General features: G+C 46.2%; 1 protein-coding gene across 1 annotated transcript in view; it reads right to left on the minus strand.

Moving 5' to 3' along the window:
• Nucleotides 1-20,095, minus strand: part of RAB38 (RAB38, member RAS oncogene family) — an 88,029-nt gene that overhangs the window by 9,959 nt on the left and 57,975 nt on the right. The window contains exon 2 of the mRNA XM_068266778.1: nucleotides 10,600-10,880. Within this exon, the coding sequence (XP_068122879.1) occupies nucleotides 10,600-10,880 (281 nt within the window). The remainder of the gene's footprint in view (nucleotides 1-10,599; nucleotides 10,881-20,095) is intronic.

The following is a 20,095-nucleotide window of genomic DNA, read 5'->3' on the forward strand; positions in this document are numbered from 1 at the left end:
CTCTCATCTAGTGATAACTCATCTGAATAGTACATCACATTAATCCCCATATCAGACCATAATGGCTTCCCCTGCAAGCGCTCTCATTTGGTTACCGCGGGAACAAGAACTGTAATTTTTACAGCAATCATTATTTCCAGTTCCATCTTGATTAAATGTGTTATTGTTGAATAATTGTGCAGCAGTCAGTGCTAAATTTACCTCCCATTCAGAGCCCCTGTGCAGGATCAATACATTATTGTGCCGATTTTATCCAACAGCTGGTGAAACTCTTTAAATTAATAGCTGATTTTACAGTTATATTCAAATGAAAGGACCACTATAGTGAAAATGTGTTGTAAGCATATTCATATAAGACATGCTTTCAATGATTGTAAAATATACGTATACGGTGAACATTATTACTTTTTTCATTATGTGGCTGTGGCTTACAGTAGTCAGTAAAAGTCTGACAGATCCGACAGGTTTTGGACTAGACCATCTCCTCATGGGGGTGCTCACCATTTCCTTTATTCTTTACAAAAGCACTACTGGAAAGGATCCTATACAAAGAAACCAGCCAGGCCTCCTACCCACCTGCACAATGTTTTAACAGTCGGACTGAGAAACTGCCATTCAAGAAGTGCTTTTAAAAACAGAGAAAACGTTGAGAATCCCTCATGAGGCAATGGACTGCTCCAGATCTGTTCGATTTTTACTACTTACTGCAAGTGACAGCAACATAAAAAGAAACAAAATTTATAGTGCATTCATTCTGGACCAAATGTATATTTTATACATTTATGAATTTTAAAGGTACCCTGAGCAGTGGCCTCAATTGAAAATCTGGACTTACCTGGGGCTACCCCCAGCCCCCCTTAGCCCGCGGCGGGACCACAGAATGGAGCAAGAGGATGCCGGGGACCTAGCGGGCTAAGGGGGGCTGGGAGTAGCCCCTGGTAATTCCAGATTTTCAATGTAGGCCACTGCTCTTTGTGATAATGGTTACTTAACGTAACCTCCTGGGGACTGCCTAACGCCGATGGCGTCGGCACGGCGGCAGCCCCAGGACCGCCTAACGCCGATTGCCGTCAAGTCCTGGGGCTGCATTTTGCAGGAGATCGCACGCAGGCATCTCCTGCTCGCCTTTAGTCTCCGAGCGGCTATCGCGAAACCGCCATCTTTGCAGTTAGTACAGCACTGCGATCAGGCAGCGGCGCTGTACTGGGGACAGCCGTGTGACACGGCTGTTCCCCTGGGGGACAAGAGAGTGATCGGCTGTCATAGGCAGAAGCCTATGACAGCCGATCGCCAGGATTGGCTGGCTGGGGGGGGGGGGGGGGGGGAGGAGGAAGGGGATTGAAAAATAAATAAATAAATAAATAAAATAGTCAAAAATAGTAAAAAGAAACAAAACAAACATAAATATTTATAAAAAAAAAATAGACAACTTGGGGGCGATCAGACCCAACCAACAGAGAGCTCTGTTAGGGGAAAAGGGGGGGGGGGAGGAAATCACTCGTGTGCTGTGTTGTGCGGCGCCCTGCAGCTTGGCCTTAAAGCTGCAGTGGCCATTTTAGTAAAAATGTGCCTGGTCTTTAGGGGGGTTTACCACACTGTGGTCCTCAAGTGTTAAAGGGAAACACCGGTCAGGATTCAAACAGCTGTTAAGGCGTGACTCCTAGCCAGTCTCCCTTTTTTCCTTTTTAATTTCCCTTTGGGGGTATTTCTCCTCTTTGTAACCCTCGGGTTAGTACAATGCACACATCTCACTAGATCAGGGCCGGATTTACATCTCGGGAGCCTATTGGCAAAGAAGTTCTCACACGCACACCCTAAACTGTTCCCTTCAATGTGCTCTCAAACCCTCGAGTCCCGCCCACCAAGCTGTACCACAGTGTGCTGGCTGCCCCCATGTTCTGACTGCCCATCCAGCTCTCTAGGCTTCTGGGACGATGTTGTCAGTGTGGCCTGCAAGCCCATTGGGTCGTGAACTCATGGCAGCCGCCTCTCAGCAGACGGGAGCCTCTAGGCTTGTGCCCAGGTGCATAATTACAGGGGAGCAGACCCTGCAACCGCAGGGGGCCCCAGAGCTGTAAGGGGGCCCCAACAACTATTTTACTCCCCCCGATAAAGGAATCCATCCTTCAGATCAGGTGTTTTTGTGGCTACACTTGTTGTGGGTGTGAAGGTTATGATGGCCACCCTTGTTTTTAATGCAGAAGACAAGCAAAAAATGGCCAGTTCAGACGGGGCGTACCTAGAGGGGAGCAGTCCCTGTGATCGCAGGGAGGACCAGAGCTACTAACCGTCCCTTCCAGATCAGGTGTTTTGTGGCTACACTTGGTATGGGACGATGAAGTCAGTGTAGTGAAAATTTACATGCAACAGAGACGAGCCAATAGACTTTCATTGACATGGACATTTTGGTACATGACAAAAATTCACATGTAGGGAAAATGACAGCCTAATCCAATTTGACAAAGCCAGAGAGAGTGTCTTGTAAACTTAGACAAGACACTCTCTCTGGCCATCGCAGGGGGGCCCAGAGGCTTTGAAGGCCCCTCCTCCTCCCTCTCCCCAACCGCAAGTGCAACCAGTTAGCAAGAAAACCTCCCTGTTCCCTCACAAAACCACCCCTGCCACGCAGCGAGTAGTGGGAGTGTCCGGATGCTGCTTCACAGCAGAACACGCCCTGCTGCCATTCGCCAGCTCCCAATCACATGACATGGGGTTTGGGAACCACGGGGACCCTGTGCTATTATCTTTTTTTGCAGGGGGCCCTATTAAGTGTAGTCACACCCCTGTAAGTATCCCTCATTATCCTGCTGCAACATTGACGAAAGTCCTCATTGCTCCTCAGTTTTCTCACAATTCACCACCTGCATGAAGGCATTTTCTCATGAAAAAGGAAAACATGAAAGGCTGCTCTCCACCTGCTGCAACTGCGAATCTGAACAAGCATAGTTCTTCCCAAAGGCAGAAGCTCTCCATGGTGCTGAATCACTCAGCACTCAGAAAGTAAAGAGCGGTAGCAGGAAAAAAGGGCGTCGGCTGAGGGTGGATGAAAACGGCGCCGCCATAGACTCTAATGCAATTATCGCTAATACGTAAAAAAAAAAAGTATATAATCTTGTCACTTAAAGGGGAACTAAAGAGAGAGGTATATGGAGGCTGTCCTGTTTATTTCCTTTTAATCAATACCAGTTGCCTGGCAGCCCTGCTGATCCTCTGCCTCTAATACTATTAGCCAATAGCCCCTGAACAAGCATGCAGCAGATCAGGTGTTTCAGACTTTAAAGTCAGATCTGACAAGACTAGCTGCATGCTTGTTTCTGGTTTTATTCAGATACTACTGCAGAGAAATAGACCAGCAGGGCTGCCAGGCAACTGGTATTGATTTAAAGGCAATAAACAGGATAGCTTCCATATACCTCTCTTCAGTTCCCCTTTAACTATCCCTCTGAGGGGCACACAATCTAATTACTACCATAGTCCTATTTCTATGTACAGTATGTATCGTGTAGTGTGTATCTTAGTCTAGGGCTAATTTAGGGAGGAAGCCAATTAACTTATCTGTATGTTTTTGGGATGTGGGAGGAAACCGGAGTACCTGGAGGAAACCCATGCAGACACGGGGAGAACATACAAACTCCTTGCAGATGTTGACCTGGCTGGGATTCAAACCAGGGACCCAGCATGGCAAGGCGAGAGCACTAACCACTACGCCACCGTGCTGCCCACATTAACAATATTAGAGCATTGAAGTTTTTGAAGTATGTTATCGTTTTAGAAGCTTGCAACATTATAGTTTTTGTCATATTTCGTTTGTATGTACTGATTTTACGTTATCAAAGATATTATCGTTTCTTCATTTTTTAAGGCCTGCTGGCCGCGCAGCTCCCCACCCCATCCAGTAAGAGAATGTTGTCTATCAGCGTGACAGAAACCCGAGGACTCTCCAGAAAATTACGACCTATCCGTAAGAGCACTCCACAAAATGTGAGCTCTGCTCTAAATCTCGGGAAATGTCAGTTTTCTCCACATCCCGGGATAATGAATGTTTTCTTTCTGCTTCAGCAGTGCCAGGAAAAAATAAAAGAACTATTTCAAAGCCTTCGTGTCAGGGAGAAATGTTTTTAAGGAGACTTGAGCTGCAAAAATAATAACAGTGTACAAATGCGAGCTAGGCTTATTTATAAAAGCCAGCATGCGAGCAAGACAGGAGAGCGGCCCACAGCAGAAAGGTCAGGTGTCTCCCTTCGAATAATGATTATAACGAGAAGTAGGGACGATCAGTGTGTGGGAACCATGGTAGCCTGTGTGACAAAGAAGAGACCAGGGGCAGGGGCGTATCTGGGTAATATAGAACCTATGGCAAACACTGAAATTGCGCCCCCCCCCCCCCCTTTCAGAGCCCTTCTCTTCTCTAAAAACAGCATCCTTTCTCGCATACATGTGTTATGGTTGCATGTGTTTTTGCTGAAGTTACTTTTTTGGAACTCTCTCTTCTTATTTCCGCTCTGTCCTCTTTTGTAACACTAAGCCAAATGCACCCTACATACATAAGTTAAGTAACCATGTTCCCCAGATAACAGAATTAATCTGATCTGAGGTCTGAGTGACAGGGAGGCATGGGGGCATAGCACAGAAGGAGACATGGCGCCTATGTTGCTGTGGCGCCCATGGCACAAGCCATGCCTGCACACCTCTAGATACGCCTCTGACCAGGGGGCTGATTGATGCGCTGCCAGGGCCACATTTACCATAAGGCACTGTAGGCATGTGCCTACAGGCACCTGATGCTGGAGAGGCGGCTCACTCCCCTTACCTAGTGCCCCCCTCACTTCTTCCCAAGCACAGCGTAAATTAGAGATTACTCACCCAGCTTTCCACTGACAAGATCTCCCTTCAGTTGGAAGTACCTCTAGCTACTTATTACTGAGGGAACCTCTGGCTACCTAATACTAAGGGACACCGGTAGCTACCTATTACATGCAAGGAAAGTAAAGAAGTGACAGCTGGGTCAGCCAACACACTTGTGGTGCGGTTTGGCAGGGGATTTGTAAGTCCATGGAGGGCGAAGTGTAATGTGCTAGGACATCTGTGCCTATAGGTTCCTGTGATGTAAATCCGGGCCTGTGCGCTGCTATAGCAGATTGAGCTAAATACAGGGAGGAATGCTACGCTCGGTCTAGCATGCCTTCCTTAGTAACGCGCGCTGCTTACATAGCAACGCGCGTTCCTTAAAATGGCTGGCGCTGCTGTGAAGTATCGCAACTGCAATACTTCACTAGAATGGCTGCCACTATGTTAATTGACATAGTACTATGTTAATTTCACAGTAGCTCTGGCTGGGTGCACACATAGCAGAAACACTAGCGTAGTGGGAAACGCTGCGTTTTATGCAGCAATGTTAGTCTATGGGACGCAGAAGAAGCTGTGTTTCAATGCGTTTTTACAGTATACCCATCCTTGTTCTTTTCTGCTAATTTTTCATGGAGGAAGAAGAAGATACCTGGGACGCATGTACTCAAAATTACACGCAACACAAAGAAGTACAAATTGCAAACTAGAAAAGTAAGACAACTCGGGCTTACAGACCCTTTTTGGTAATTTCTAGTGGTTTCAAAATTGAGATGGAAAGATAGTTCTTAAAGAAACACTGAAGTCTCAGAAAATACAGCTTTTTATTGCAAATAGCAGTTCAACATTATTGCCCTAACTAAAACGCCGCATTGCTGTGGCTGAAATCTAATCCCCCAAACTCCACTTGCAAAATCCACGACTTGGTCGTGGATTTTGCTGCCCCGGGAGGCAGAGCTTTCAGCTGCAGCTCTGCCTCCATGCGCATCTATCAGTGCGTATCTCCGCCTCTCCCCCGCCCCTCTCAGTGAAGGAAGACTGAGAGGGGCGGGGAGAGGCGGAGATACACGCAGATAGATGAGTGTAGAGGCAGAGCTGCAGCTGAAAGCTCTGCCTCTCACGGAAGCGCTCCCCGCAGTGTGCCCTGGGGAGTTTGGGGGGATTTAGTTAGATTTCAGCTGCGGGGATGCAGCGTTTTAGTTAGGCAAATAATGTTGAACAGCTTTTTGCAATAAAAAGCTGTATTTTCGTAGACTTCAGAGTCTCTTTAAGCACATTAAATAGCTGAAATGTTTATGCAGCACTGATATATGATTATAGCAATTTATTTGGCAAGTGTGAAATGTAACCTAAAGTCCTGTACCTGCTTTATTTGAAGGCCTGGAACCCACTGCAAAGCGCAACCGCTAGCGACTTGTGATAGCGATTTGCGAGAGATTTTGGGAGTGATTTCCCTGCTCCTATACAATTCATGAGAATGAAGAAGCCCCCAAAATGCTGATTGTCCTGCGATTGCGATTTGCTTAATCGCAATTGTTCTAGTGGAATCTATCCCATCCATTTACATTGGCACAGTGGTGTACCCAGGGAATTTGACGCCCGGTGCTTATTATTTACAGACTCCCCCGAAAACAACCAATTTTTTTGATGGGAGGGTTGATCTGGATGTCCAGATTAGTCATCTGGATGTGGACTGAGCTAACCGTTATGAAACTCTGTACTCTATACAGTGCTGCAGAAGATGTCAGTGCCACTGGCTTCTGCAACAGCAGACTGCCCTGCATTATTGATTAATTATCAGGGTAAATAATCAATAGTCTAGGGCACTCTGGTATTACAGCAGCCAGTGCACATGGCTACTAATGACAGGCAACTTATGAAGCACTAAACACATTCTGCCACCTCTCCCTGCTAATGTCCCAGCTGCAGCACAGCAATCATTCTCTCTACTCACCCTGCTGCTCTGCACATTCACTCACTGCCGGCTGTGTGTAGAGAGTGAGGAGACACATTGCCCCACGGGACGGGAAGGAGTGCTACATCTAGTGCAGGAAGTAGTGCAGTCCTCTGCACTGCCCGCTGCTATTTTCCCGAATATTGCCTGAACTTTGAAAAAAGGTCCCAGGTGGAAGAACACTGGCTGAGCACCACAGCGGCACCCCTAACCATGGCTACACCCGGCTGTGAGCACATGAAGCCTTATGGTAGGTAAGTCACTGCATTGGCAGAGCGTTTAGGGAAATCATCACTAGTGATTGAAAGCGCTCCCTAAACGCTCATAAAAAACGCTCTAGTGGGTTCCAAGCCTAAGGCTGATAATCATCACAGAGTAGAGACCCCCTAGCTAAGGTGCCAATTAGTAGGTGGGGTGAAATGGACTAAAACATAACTTTTATTATATTCACAGTAAAACAATGGTTCTCAACTCTTTAAAAGCAATGACCTATAGCCATTGATATGTGTTAAGGACAAACAAAGATTGAGGTAGCAACTGTATTCACATTAATCAAGTGGTTGCTAACTCTTAATCTAAACTATTTACACAAATAAAGTGACCCTATATGTTTCGCCCCTAAGATGTGGCTTTGTCAGGGGCGAGTTTAATAAAGTGAAAAAGTGTACAACGCGTATAGAATTAAAGACATTCTTATGACTGAGAGGAATATTTTGGTAAATATATCTGGATTGAGAATCAGGCAGATAAAATAACACTGTCACTGATTAAACCCCCCTCGGAGTTCCCATCTGAAGCCCACAGCTGTCACCTTCCACTTATATTGTTTCTGGAAAAACTTTATTGAAAATAATGGAAGCGAGCGAACACAATTCAATCTAGGGAAAAGTGTTTATTTCGAGAGCTCAGGCCCAAGCAGAAGCCACCAATACTCCCACCTCTTGCCAGATTCCTGTAAATTTTATTCAATGCCGCTGCGGCCTTGTCACCATTAACAAACATAATGAGAGAGAAGACGATGAGAGGGAAATGTGACTGCAGCTCTAAGCGCAGAGTTTTATGTGGAGAGCAAGGCCTTGTGTGTTGTGTTTTACCAATGCCTATTCAGTGCATTATAACGGTAATATAATCAGCTATATGTACATACAGCTGAACGTCGGAATGCAGGCTCGGCCGTGTGGGCAGAATGCATTCCAGCCAGCTGAGAGGTTTTTATCTGAATCGACAAGAGGAAAATAATGTACAGGATATTGAAGCAATCAGTTAGAAAGTCACCTTAAGCTTTCCTGTTTATGTGGTATGTTTTCTTGCATTTAAAGTGCTGGACCACTTGTATTATTTAACCTTTTCCATACCATCATTAGTTCACCCACATCCCCCCCCCCCCCCCCCCAGCACAGTGGAAAAAAGTAAGTGCTGGGGTAGGACGGGAGTGATCGTGAAAATGCAGCCGCAGAGGTGATCCGAAGCAAGGAAGTGACCCAACATCAGGGGAAGGGGAGGGGCTAGCACCAGCTTGTGCTCTGTAGCTCCACCCTCTTGTGCTTGCGCTAGCGTAGTTTTGCTGTCCTCCCAGTTCCCTCTGTTGTGCCGTTGTTGTAAAGACTTAAATTGCGCATGCACATAATTTATGCAAATTCTTATGCAAATATATGCAGCTTGACAACAACCAATCAATTTAAACCTGGGTTTAAAGTGAACCAGAGACGAAGCACCCTCATGTATTTTACCATATAGATCAGTGGAAACATTAGAGAAAACACCTACCCTGCTCTCTGTTTTATCCTTCACTGCTCAGCCTGCTTGTTATCAGCCCTGATAAAATCCCCGACTGAGCATTCAGTCTGGCTTTGCTCAGGAATCATTATAGCTGAGTCATTATAGCAGAGCCAGAAGGGGCCAGGCTTGGGCTTTAAAAGACATCAGAGAAGACAGACTATAATGATTCCTGAGCAAAGCCAGACTGAATGCTCAGTCAGGGATTTTATCAGGGCTGATAACAAGCAGGCTGAGCAGTGAATGATGAAACAGAGAGCAGGGTAGGTGTTTTCTCTAATGTACCCACTGATCTATATGGTAAAATACATGAGGGTACTTCGTGGTGTCTGGTTCACTTTAAAGAGACACTGAAGTCTCAAAAAACATTTTTATTTAACAAATGTGTTTAATATGTTTGCCATAACTAAACCACCGCATTCCCGCCTCTCTAATCTATCTACATCCCTCCTAACTCGCCCTCCCTTTCTCTTGCAAAATCCACAACTTTCTTGGTCGTGAATTTTGCTGCTCTAGGAGGCAGAACTATGAGCCGCAGCTCTGCCTCCATGCTCCGTCTATCAGCGGCGGATCTCCGCCACTCCCCGCCCCTCTCAGTGAAGGAAGACTGAGAGGGGAGGGGGAGAGGCGGCGATCTGAGCTGATAGACGGAGCATGGAGGCAGAGCTGCGGCTCATAGCTTTGCCTCTCACTGAGGCGCTGCCCGGATTGCCCCCCGGGAAGTTTGGGGGGGATTTAGATAGATTAGAGCGGCGGGGATGTGGGCGGTTTAGTTAGGGCAAACATATTAAACACATTTGTTAATTAAAAAGATTTTTTTTGAGACTTCAGAGTCTCTTAAAATTGATTGGTCCATTTTCAAACTGCATACGTTTGCATAAACATTTGCATACTTTTGGAACACTTTGCATCTCATTGATCATCCCTAATCATTACTACTGACATACTGCCCCGCTGCAGAAAACCATCTAATATTGCCACTGAACAGCGCCCTTTATCACTGCACTTTGTTTTTCCCCGCCTAATACATCTCGCAGTAAGTGCAAGAAGAATCGCAGTGGTTTTACAGATTTAGCTATGGTCACACTTGTGAATGCAAGAAAATTAAGGTATTTAGGAATGTTTTCAAATATTTTTACGCCTATCAATACTTAGGGCTTAGTTTTGGTTTGAGTTTCTAAAGTGGTACTATACTCACATTTCATCTATATTCTAAAGCTTTAACCACTTAACGACCACCTAACACCGATAGGCGGCAGCAGGTCGTAAGTGGTTTTACATGGAAACGGCCGCTCGTTCGATCGGCCGTTCCATGTCAGTTCAGTCAGTTCTCTCCTATGTTGTTGTCAATTACAGTAAGTAGTACAAATCTGACATTACCGACAGGTTTTGGGCTAGTCCAAAAATCCCAAAATTATTCCAGAGCAAAGCCAGACTGAATGCTCAGTCGGGGATTTTATCAGGGCTGCTAACAAGCAGGCTGAGCAGTGAAGGATGAAACAAAGAGCAAGGTAGGTGTTTTTACTAATGTTCCTACTGATATAAATGCTAAAATACATGAGGGTGCTTCGTCTCTGTTTCACTTTAATGACTATGTGCAAAGTAACATGATACCTTGACATCCCGTTTACTCCCATTGTGTAATCTCGTGTAGCGTCGTTTGATGACACCTGCAGGAAGATGGATCGGGCAGCGCTCATCATTGGGGGGACATCGACATTGCTGGATCCATCTTCCTGGGTCGTTGTGGTGAGTATGTAGCTTTAAACAGAAGGTATTTAGCCTACTTACTGTACAGAGAGATACTAATCTCACAGCAGTTGCTTCACCTGGCCCTCATCAGTGCAAGGAATGGATTGCTACAGCTTTACTGGAAGGACTTGGAAAATAGGAGTTTTACAAAGTATCTGGTAAAGTAAACCAGAATCACTAGGATAAAATGAGCACAATCCTAGTTCTGGTTCATAAGAACCTCATTAGGTTCACATCATTCAGTGAGAGCCCATCATCCTTGGGTACTATACCTTTGCTGACGTCTCAAACCAGCCCACAAATCCATGCTCCTTGCAGAATTGGTCCATTTTGCCGAAGTTGTTTTTAAACCCGTCTTTTCCCTGGTCACATTTGTTGGCTAGAAGTACTGTAGACACTGGCAATCCATTAGATAGAGTCAATTTTGAGTCCAAATCCTCTTTCCATTTGGTGACGGCCTCAAATGTCGCCGGCCTTGTGACGTCAAAGACGATGAACGCTCCCACTGCTTCTCGATAGTAGACCCGGGTCATATTTCCAAACCGCTCTTGACCTGCCAGCAGAGGAAAATGAATTAACAATACAATACATTGGATAGATTTCTTCTGGTGTGTGGCTGGATTGTAATACAGGGGAATTGGGTTATAATAGGGGCATTGGGGCCAAATCAGGTAAGTTTAAAGTGTACCTGAGGTGAACCTTAGGCAGACCTGGATTTACATCACCGGAACCCACAACCCCTTCCCCAAACAGCATCACAAGTATGTTGACTGGCCCTGCCGTCATCCTTCCCTTACTTCCCCTTCCCAGGTAGCCACAAGCACCCATTAGTATTAGGTAGCCAGAAGTACTATCAACATTAAGTAGTTAGAGGTGCTCCCAAATATTAGGTAGCTAGGAGGTGCCCCCAGCTAAAGGGAGATCTCGTCGATGGAATGGTGAGAGCGCATGAGTAACCTCTCATTTACGCTCCATCAGCACTCTACAAAAGTTAGGAAGGAGGCACGCGGGAGTGGAGTGAGCCGCCTTTCTATCATCAGGCGCCTGTAGGCATGAGCCTACAGCTTATGGGAAATCCAGCCCTGACCTCCGGTCAAAAGTCAAATAGTTTATTTAGAAGGATAAAGCCCTTGGATCCTGTAGAGGCTTCCCACACCATACTCTGGTCCACCATTACCAACCCCCCAAAGGAATCCAATAAGAGCTTGTCATATTCCAAGCTTGTAAATGTGCTCCTCTTCATGCACAAGCACAGCCGTACTGCGCCTGCATGAGCACGGCGCACTTGTGCAGTAAGCCAGAGCCACTTGTGTTACTGTGCAGGTGTGGCCGCATGAAGAGGAGTCACAATGTGCAGGAGGTCCGGAGGAGAGTATATAGGAGTATAAACAGGAAGTAGCAAGGAACATCCACGGTGGAACGCAAGGAAGGTATGTGTATCTGCCCGCCACTGCACAGGTACTGATTTAAGCTGGAGGGGAGCGCCGCGGGGAGGCAGGTGCAGTAGTGGCTTCTCGGTGGGCTGCAGGAGAAATCCCAGAGCCTGCCGTCGACTCAGGCCTGTGCAGTAGAGCGGAACCAATCGGGCTTGGCTATTCCGCCTCGCCCCCCGAAGTCGCAGGTGACATAGGGGCTATTGTTACGCCAGTGCCTAGGCTGACGATGAGCATTTGGCTGCCTGCATGTTGAGAGCTGTATGCTGATAATGTATATCACTTTATTATTCTGCAACTGGAAAACTACACTACAAGCCCTCAAGTCAGCCAAGAGCTAACAATCTGTTGACTAATGCCTCACTATGGCACATCGGGTCAGAAATAAATCACATGAATATGTGAAAATAAAGAGTAACCCTTGTCCTTTGGCTGAGAGCGGTGATATTTCTGTGTGGCCGGTGATTAGACATGTCAGAGGCAGCGAGCATGAGTTAGAGGGCATGAATATGTCATTGGCTTTTGTTATAAATCCAGGCGCTCTATCACCTCTCATTATTACGCGACCTTTCCGAGGTGCATATCCTGGCTGGAAACAAGGGAATCGGCCCACCTGGTTATCAGCCGCTGCATGTCAGGCAGAGAACCCAAGTGAGTCACCCTGGCTTTATTACACGGAGTATTACTGCTGGTTATTGGATCGTGGGAGAGAGTTGATCCATACAGAGATATAATACTGAAAAGTGAAGTTTTTTATTTTTTTAACCTCCCTGGCGGTGCATTTCTGTCTGGAATTATGAGTCAAAAGTGATACATTGTTTTTCAAGAATTGTAGGCCTCCAATTCTTAAAGGGAACCTTAACTGAACGGGGGGGGGGGGGGGGGTAAAGTTTTACTTACCTGGGGCTATTACCAGCCCCCTGCAGCAGTCCTGTGCCCTCGGCGCCGCTCTGGAATCCTCTGGTCCCCCGCTGTCAGTTAGTTTCGTTTTTGACAACTCACCAGTCGGCGGCCGCCATGCGTATTATTGGACGCATTCACCAATGCAATTAGCGCTATTGCGGACCGCAACGCGTACAAAAATACTCGTTGCCGCATATCTACGTGTGCGGAATGCGACAACGCGTATTTTTGTACATGTTACGGTCCGCAATAGCGCTAATTGCATTTGTGAATGCATCCAATAATACGCATGGCGGCCGGCGACTGGTGAGTCGTCAAAAACGAAACTAAGTGACAGCGGGGGACCAGAGGATTCCAGAGCGGCGCCGAGGGCACAGGACTGCTGCAGGGGGCTGGTAATAGCCCCAGGTAAGTAAAGCTCTTTACCCCCCGTTCAGTTAAGGTTCCCTTTAAGTCATAACTCACCAAAATATGCCAGAATAAAAGCCTGGTAGACATTCTGCATATAAATAAATAGAACACAAATTTGTTGAATTAATTAAATTTATGAATACATTTTAAAAATTGTGAAACTGTAAAAACAAGGTAGGCAGAGAATAGTCAAAATCCAGGCAGAGGTCAGTGCAGGAGGCAGACAGAGAGTAGTCAAAATCCAGGCAGAGGTCAGTGCAGGAGGCAGGCAGATAGTAGTCAAAATCCAGGCAGAAATCAGGGCAGGCAGCAGGCAGAGAGTAGTCAAAATCCAGGCAGATGTCGGTGCAGGCGGCAACATGTATAGATGTGTATACATGTGTAATGCTTGGGGGGGGGTATACTCTCTGAGTCAGCGTGTATGCTCAAGACTGGAGGGCTCGCTCTTCACCTGCTGACCCTGCCTGGCACGCCACTATCTGACCCTCAACATGTCCCTGCCTGGCATACCATTAGCTGGCCCTCATAGGACCTATCACCAAGAGCAACAAGACTATGTAGCTGGGTAATGAAAGAGGCTACACAGGTGGCCACAGGCGTAATGAACAAGGGAGCAAGATTGCCCAGAGCAACTGCAGCTCTGGGCTTCCGATACCGCCTATCACGCTAGATGCTATGTGATACAATACACAACAGATGTAGTCGGTAACAGGCAAGGGTCATACACTTTAGATCAGATGGCTGCGGTACAATGGACTTGGCGGAATCGGAAACAGGCTAAGGTCATACACGTTAGATCAGATGGCTGCGGTACAAAGGACTAGGCGAAAAAATGGTCAGTAAATCTAAGGTCATATCTAAGTCAGTCTGGCAATTGCATTGAAATACAATAATTGAGTAATGAAAGATGCATTAAGACACAATGGCTGCTTAGTGAGACCCCGCACTAAGCCTCAGGCTGAGTAACAAGACAAACAACAGACACAGAGAGACGGAATGCTTTGCCATTCTAGTCGCTGCCCCAGCGACGGCAAACATTCCCTCTGACATAGACAAGACAAACAGGTAGGAGCGTAACTAATGGCAACCGCTGCTTCAGTTATGTCCTCAGGAACAAGGCAAGAAGGATAACTACCAGTCACCAGCATGATGAAGGCAGTCTCCAATTAGCAGGATAGTGGACTTCACTGACCCCCTAACACTGCCCCCCCCCCCCCCCCCCCCCCGGGGGGTGCAGCAAATATCCATCCAGCAGGTATGGAAATACAAAGCAAGGCAATACACAATATTTTCACAGCATGGACCCAGCAACAACTCAGGGAGCTGTACGCTATGTCGGGCGGAGTCTGAAATGGGAGGCAGACTTTTATGTCGACATCAGCCAATTGATGCAGGCATGTAAATTCCTACATGCATGTTGTGTGCTCCCAGACTTAGCATCTTCTTACACTCACTCTGTCTTCCTCTTATGCCGCAGAACTGGCTCTGCAGATTCCTCCAGCATCACTACAGTACACAGCAAACTGACCTAATAGGCCTAACTTTACGATATACTTTGTTATTTATGAATAAAAAATGAGAGAGGTGCGGGCGGTGGGTTTGGGGTGGGGGAGGGGTTGGGGATACATGCTTGCATGCATCTTAAATTATTGTATAAAAATAGAGTAAATGAGATAGAAATAAAGGAGAAAATAGTTTTCTTGAAGCAGACTATGATGCAAACTATAAACTTGTAGCCTGGAAAGGGGTTGGCGTTATCGATTCAACTGGCCAGTCTACTCAATTATTAAAGCTGATGTCTGCAAGGAAAAAAAAAGAAAAAGAAAGAAAAAAATAAATAAATAAATATACAGTACTCCTTCCCGCCCACCCGACGCCAGCCAATCACGCGATCGGCTGTCATAGGCTTCAGCCTATGAGAGCCGATCGCTCTCTGGTTCCCCAGGGGGACAGCCGTGTCACACGGCTGTCCCCAGTACAGCGCTGCTGCAGATCGCAGCACTGTACAAATTAATTAGATGGCAATCGCCGCTCGGAGACTGAAGACGGGGCTGAGCTCCGCCTTCTGAGCAGGAGATGCACGCGCAGCCTTGCGCGCAATCTCCTGCTAGCTCCATCGACTGCCATGCACGCGTGGAGCGGTCCTGGGGCTGCCGCACTGCTCATGCCGATTGCCATGGAGCAGTCGGCAAGTACCGTATATTCCGGCGTATAAGACGACCCCCCAACTTTTCCAGTTAAAATATAGAGTTTGGGATATACTCGCCGTATAAGACTACCCCTCTTCCAACGCACACCAAATTAAAATAAAAATAAAAAAATCATGTACTGGTTGACTTGTTGCATTGGTCAACTCTCCTTAGGTAGACAAGGAGAGCTGACCAGTCTAGTAGTCTACTTGTTTATCAGAGCGGTATGGAAGAATAGATTGCGCTCCCTAAGCAGGGAGATCTGAGAGTCAGTAACAGGATAGGGCGTATCACCCGGCATCAATGACAGCCGGCGTATAAGACGACCTCCAACTTTTCAGAAGATTTTCAAGGGTTAAAAAGTAGTCTTATACGCAGGAATATACAGTAGTTAATGTCCACGCTAAAATGCAGGCAAAATGCAACGCGGACTCTGAACATTCTGATGCACACGTTATCGGTCATGAAAAGTGCAATTCTAATGTGCTCATTACCACACACCTAGTACTAATCAAGTGATTTTATCAGGCTGACATTCCTATCTAGGTTTTATCTGAAGATATGAGTAAATGTGCGGTGAAGAAAAAAAAAATAACACAAAGCTGAAAAAAATGTTTTTCTTTTTGGTCAACAAGAGTAAAATGTAATTTTATTTGCTAAATACAAAAGTATGATCTCTCCCCACGACAGTCCTGCGAAGTTACAAGAGCATTGGTCACATGATGCAGAGCGGGCGGAACACTAAGTACTCTTGTTGTGTAAGGTCATTAGAGTAACATGTCAGTTTATCAAGGGGTAGAGCTCTTCGGCATGTACTATGCACAGTATAAATGTCTCTGGTTCAGGAGAAGCGCGTCTCATGATCGCTGACAGTGATCTTATCAGATGAGCAGTAAAGCCACGTCACATGATGTGATCAGCAACAAAGGGCTTGCTGTGGGGGCATCGCAGCAGGATACGCACGCGGGTTAAAATGCTTTTCTTTTTGTTATCCTATAAAGTGTACCCTACATTGACGTACTTACACAGTGTCAGCTTCTGTATAGATTATACAACCAGATCATAAGTTACATCAAAGTCACACCCCCTCTATATGCATAACAAACATAACACTGAGAAAGAGCAAAAAAACTTTGTTGAACTTTGTTGATGAGCTGGACTGTCCTGACTCTCTATATTTTCCCAGATACTCACTTCTCCAGTCCCTCCTGAACTCTGCTTGTCTCTGCTGCACCTCTCCTCCTGCTCCTCTGGAGCTGCCCCCCCCTTTCTCCATTTTTTGACAATTACCCAAAGGATCCAGTTCATACTCGTAACACTACCATACAAAGCTCTACATAGGCTCTACCCTCCATACATGTCCTTATTAATCTCAAGATATCATCCGTCCTGCAACCTTTGTTTCTCCCAAGAGGCCTTCTTGTTGTCCAGCTTGCTCTCATTTTCACATCCAGGACTTCTCACGGGTGTCATCTCTCCTTTGGAACTCTCTATCACAGTCTATCCGTCATGTTCCGAGCCTGGAAATTTTCAAACGTACCCTTAAAGAGAAACCGTAACCAAGAATTGAACCTCATCCCAATCAGTAGCTGATACCCCCTTTTACATGAGAAATCTATTCCTTTTCACAAACGGATCATCAGGGGACTCTGTATGGCTTATATTGTGGTGAAACCCCTCCCACAGGAAACTGTGAGGACCATGGTCCTGGCAGTTTCCTGTCTGTGGACCTTATTGCATTGTGGAAAATAACTGTTTACAGCTGTTTCCAACTGCCAAAAAAGCAAGAAGCAGCTACTTCCAGTGACATCACCTACCAGGCTGCCAGCAGTAAAAATGTCACCATGTGATAAATGTCAGAATGTAAATCGGGGAGAGAAAAAAATTTACAATGGGCACTGACTAAATCATTTATACATAATTATTGTAAAAATGAAGCACTTTTTTATTACATTATTTTCACTGGAGTTCCTCTTTAAGGCACAACTTTTCAAAAAAAAAAAAGCTATTTTGATTTAGATATCTTTTTTTAAAGGAACAGCATTAGTCTTTATTCTTCATCAATATCAATCTCCTTGATTACAGTCATGTAAATGTGGATGAATAACAAGGATCCAATCACAGAACCAACAAATGCCTGACGCGTCACGCGAAAAGCCGCTTCTTCAGAGGCACACAAATATGTATATATCAGGAATAGCCGGAATAACAGGGACCACAATCTGTGATGCTGTGAGTTATAGTATAGCACCAGAATGTGCTATCCTCCGTCTCCAAGTGTGTAAATATAATATGGTTCATATCTTCACATTTATTAGATAACTGATTTTTCAGTTATTCCTGATATACACACATTTGTGTGCCTCTGAGAAAGTGGCTTTTGGCCGTGAAACACGTGTAAGGCATTTGTTGGTTCTGCGATTGGATCCTTGTTATTCATCCACATTTACATGACTGCAATCAAGGAGACTGATATAGATGAAGAATAAAGACTGATGCTGTTTCTTAAAAAAAAAACAATTGTCTGTTGTCTGTTCTGTATATATCTAACGTGTATTCTGGGGTGAAACCGTACTGATACATTTTATCTTTATCTATTGATATAAGCTAATTTGCTCTAACTAGAACTTAACCTGTTCTCGACAGGTGCATAATATATTTACACCCCTGTAGACTTCACTTCAGCACCAGGGATGTAGATACACATATTTGTTTGTTTACCTCGCCGTTCCCAATCGCCGCGCCGCTACTATTCATTTCCATTGGAATACCGCCGTTCAGTAATCGATGAATGGGAACAGGTTGTTCCCAAACCCGATCGCAGTACCTGTGATGAATTAAAGCCAACGTCAGTGAGACACCAGCATTCATTAACAAAAGTGAAAGTAAACAGATACACTTACCACTTCCCGTGTGTTGTTTACAGTACTGGGCAATGAAGTATAGCACCATCTTGTGGCCAAAAGCCCCCTCCGCATCGATTCCCAGCCTCCCTGTCCTTCCCTCCCTCCCCTCCTTCCTATGGGCGGCACAGGACGGCGATCCATCCTGCGCTGCCTCTGATAGGCTTCAGCCTATCAGATGCCGGCAATCTCCGGCCAATTAGAGGCCGAGGATCGTCGATCTCCTTTACGGCGCCGCTGCGCAGCAGCGCCATATGATGTAAACACCGGGGATTTCTTCCCCGCGTGTTTACATTTATCCTGCGAGCCATGATCGGAGGCTCGCAGGCTGTTCACGGAGACACCCTCCGTGAACTGACATGGAAAGTTTCCAAGTAAAACCACTTATGACCTGCCGCCGCCTATCGGCGTTAGGCAGTCGTTAAAGGGAAGGTTCAGGGAGTGGGTAAAAATCCATATCCACTTACCTGGGGCTTCCTCCAGCCCGTGGCAGGCAGGAGGTGCCTTCGCCGCCGCTCCGCAGGCTCCCGATGGTCTCCGGTGGCCGACCCGACCTGGCCAGGCCGGCTGCCAGGTCGGGCTCTTCTGCGCTCCAACGATGGGCTCTTCTGCGTTCCACCAGGGCGAGCTGACGTCATCGGACGTCCTCCGGACTGTACTGCGCAGGCACAGAACTACTGCAGATTGGAGCGCAGAAGAGCCCGACCTGGCAGCTGGTCCTGGCCAGGTCAGGTCGGCCACCGGAGACAACTGGGAGCCTCCGGAGCGGCGGCGAGGGCACCTCCTGCCTGCCACGGGCTGGAGGAAGCCCCAGGTAAGTGGATATGGATTTTTAGTTTTTTACCCACTCCCTGAACCTTCCCTTTAAGTGGTTGGAACATTGCAAAAATTAAGCACCACATACCTCCAGCACATCTTCCAACCCTAATTCACTCCCTCATCACATCACAGCTGGACTATTGCAATGCCCTGTATGCCTTACATATAAAGACCTACACCGCCTGCAGCTAGTACAGAACGCTGCCGCAAGACTGGTAACAACCCCGCCATTGACACATAACACCAATCCTTTTATCTCTACTGGCTACCTGTGAATGGAGAATCCTCTTCAAAACTGACATGCTAACATTCAAATCTCTACACGACCTAGACCCAGGATACCTGAAGGATTTGTTGCAACTGCGGCACACCTCCTACAACCTCATATCAACAGAATCAAATAACTTGACCACCCCCCGAGTCCAGCTCAAAACCTTTAGAGCCAACCTACATAGTCGATTGTTTTGACTGGTCTTATAATAAGGGACATCCTTATTTCAGAACGCCTCTTGGCAGTAGTGAATGATACACTGGAAGTATTTGCCAAAACCTGGCAGCCTTGGTTATCCTGCTCTGCCTCTCCTGGCTTTTGCTCTAGTCAAGTGCCTTGACTGTTTGACCTACCCTCTGGGGAATGCTTTCACTATATTCTCATTTTGGCTCCTCCTTCAGTTCCTTTGCTGACTCAATTATTGTGACTCTGTGACTACTACTGTTAATTACTGCACTGATTTATGTTTCTGTTCTTTGTTCTTTATTTTCTTTCTTTCTAAATCATATGATGGAACATTGCATAGCCCGATGTTTTGGGCTCTTCATGGCTGTATGTTATTTTCACAAAAATCAATAAAACTTTTGAAACTAAAACCCTGTGGAGCCAGAGCCTCCTGTCATGCTGCCCCTTCGCTTTGGAACACCTTGCCACACTCAATCAAGACAGCTCCAACCGTGGAGGCATTTAAATCAAAATTGAAAAACCACCTGTTCAGTCTTGGCATTTATGATTAGGGATGATCGGAACCAGCAAATTCCGTTCCGCCGGAATTCACGGATTCCATCAATGATAAATTCCATCGCTATGAAAATTCCACCGGATTTGTATGAAATTCT

The sequence above is a fragment of the Hyperolius riggenbachi genome, chromosome 2 (assembly GCF_040937935.1).
Source record: "Hyperolius riggenbachi isolate aHypRig1 chromosome 2, aHypRig1.pri, whole genome shotgun sequence".
Taxonomy (NCBI): Eukaryota; Metazoa; Chordata; class Amphibia; order Anura; family Hyperoliidae; genus Hyperolius; species Hyperolius riggenbachi.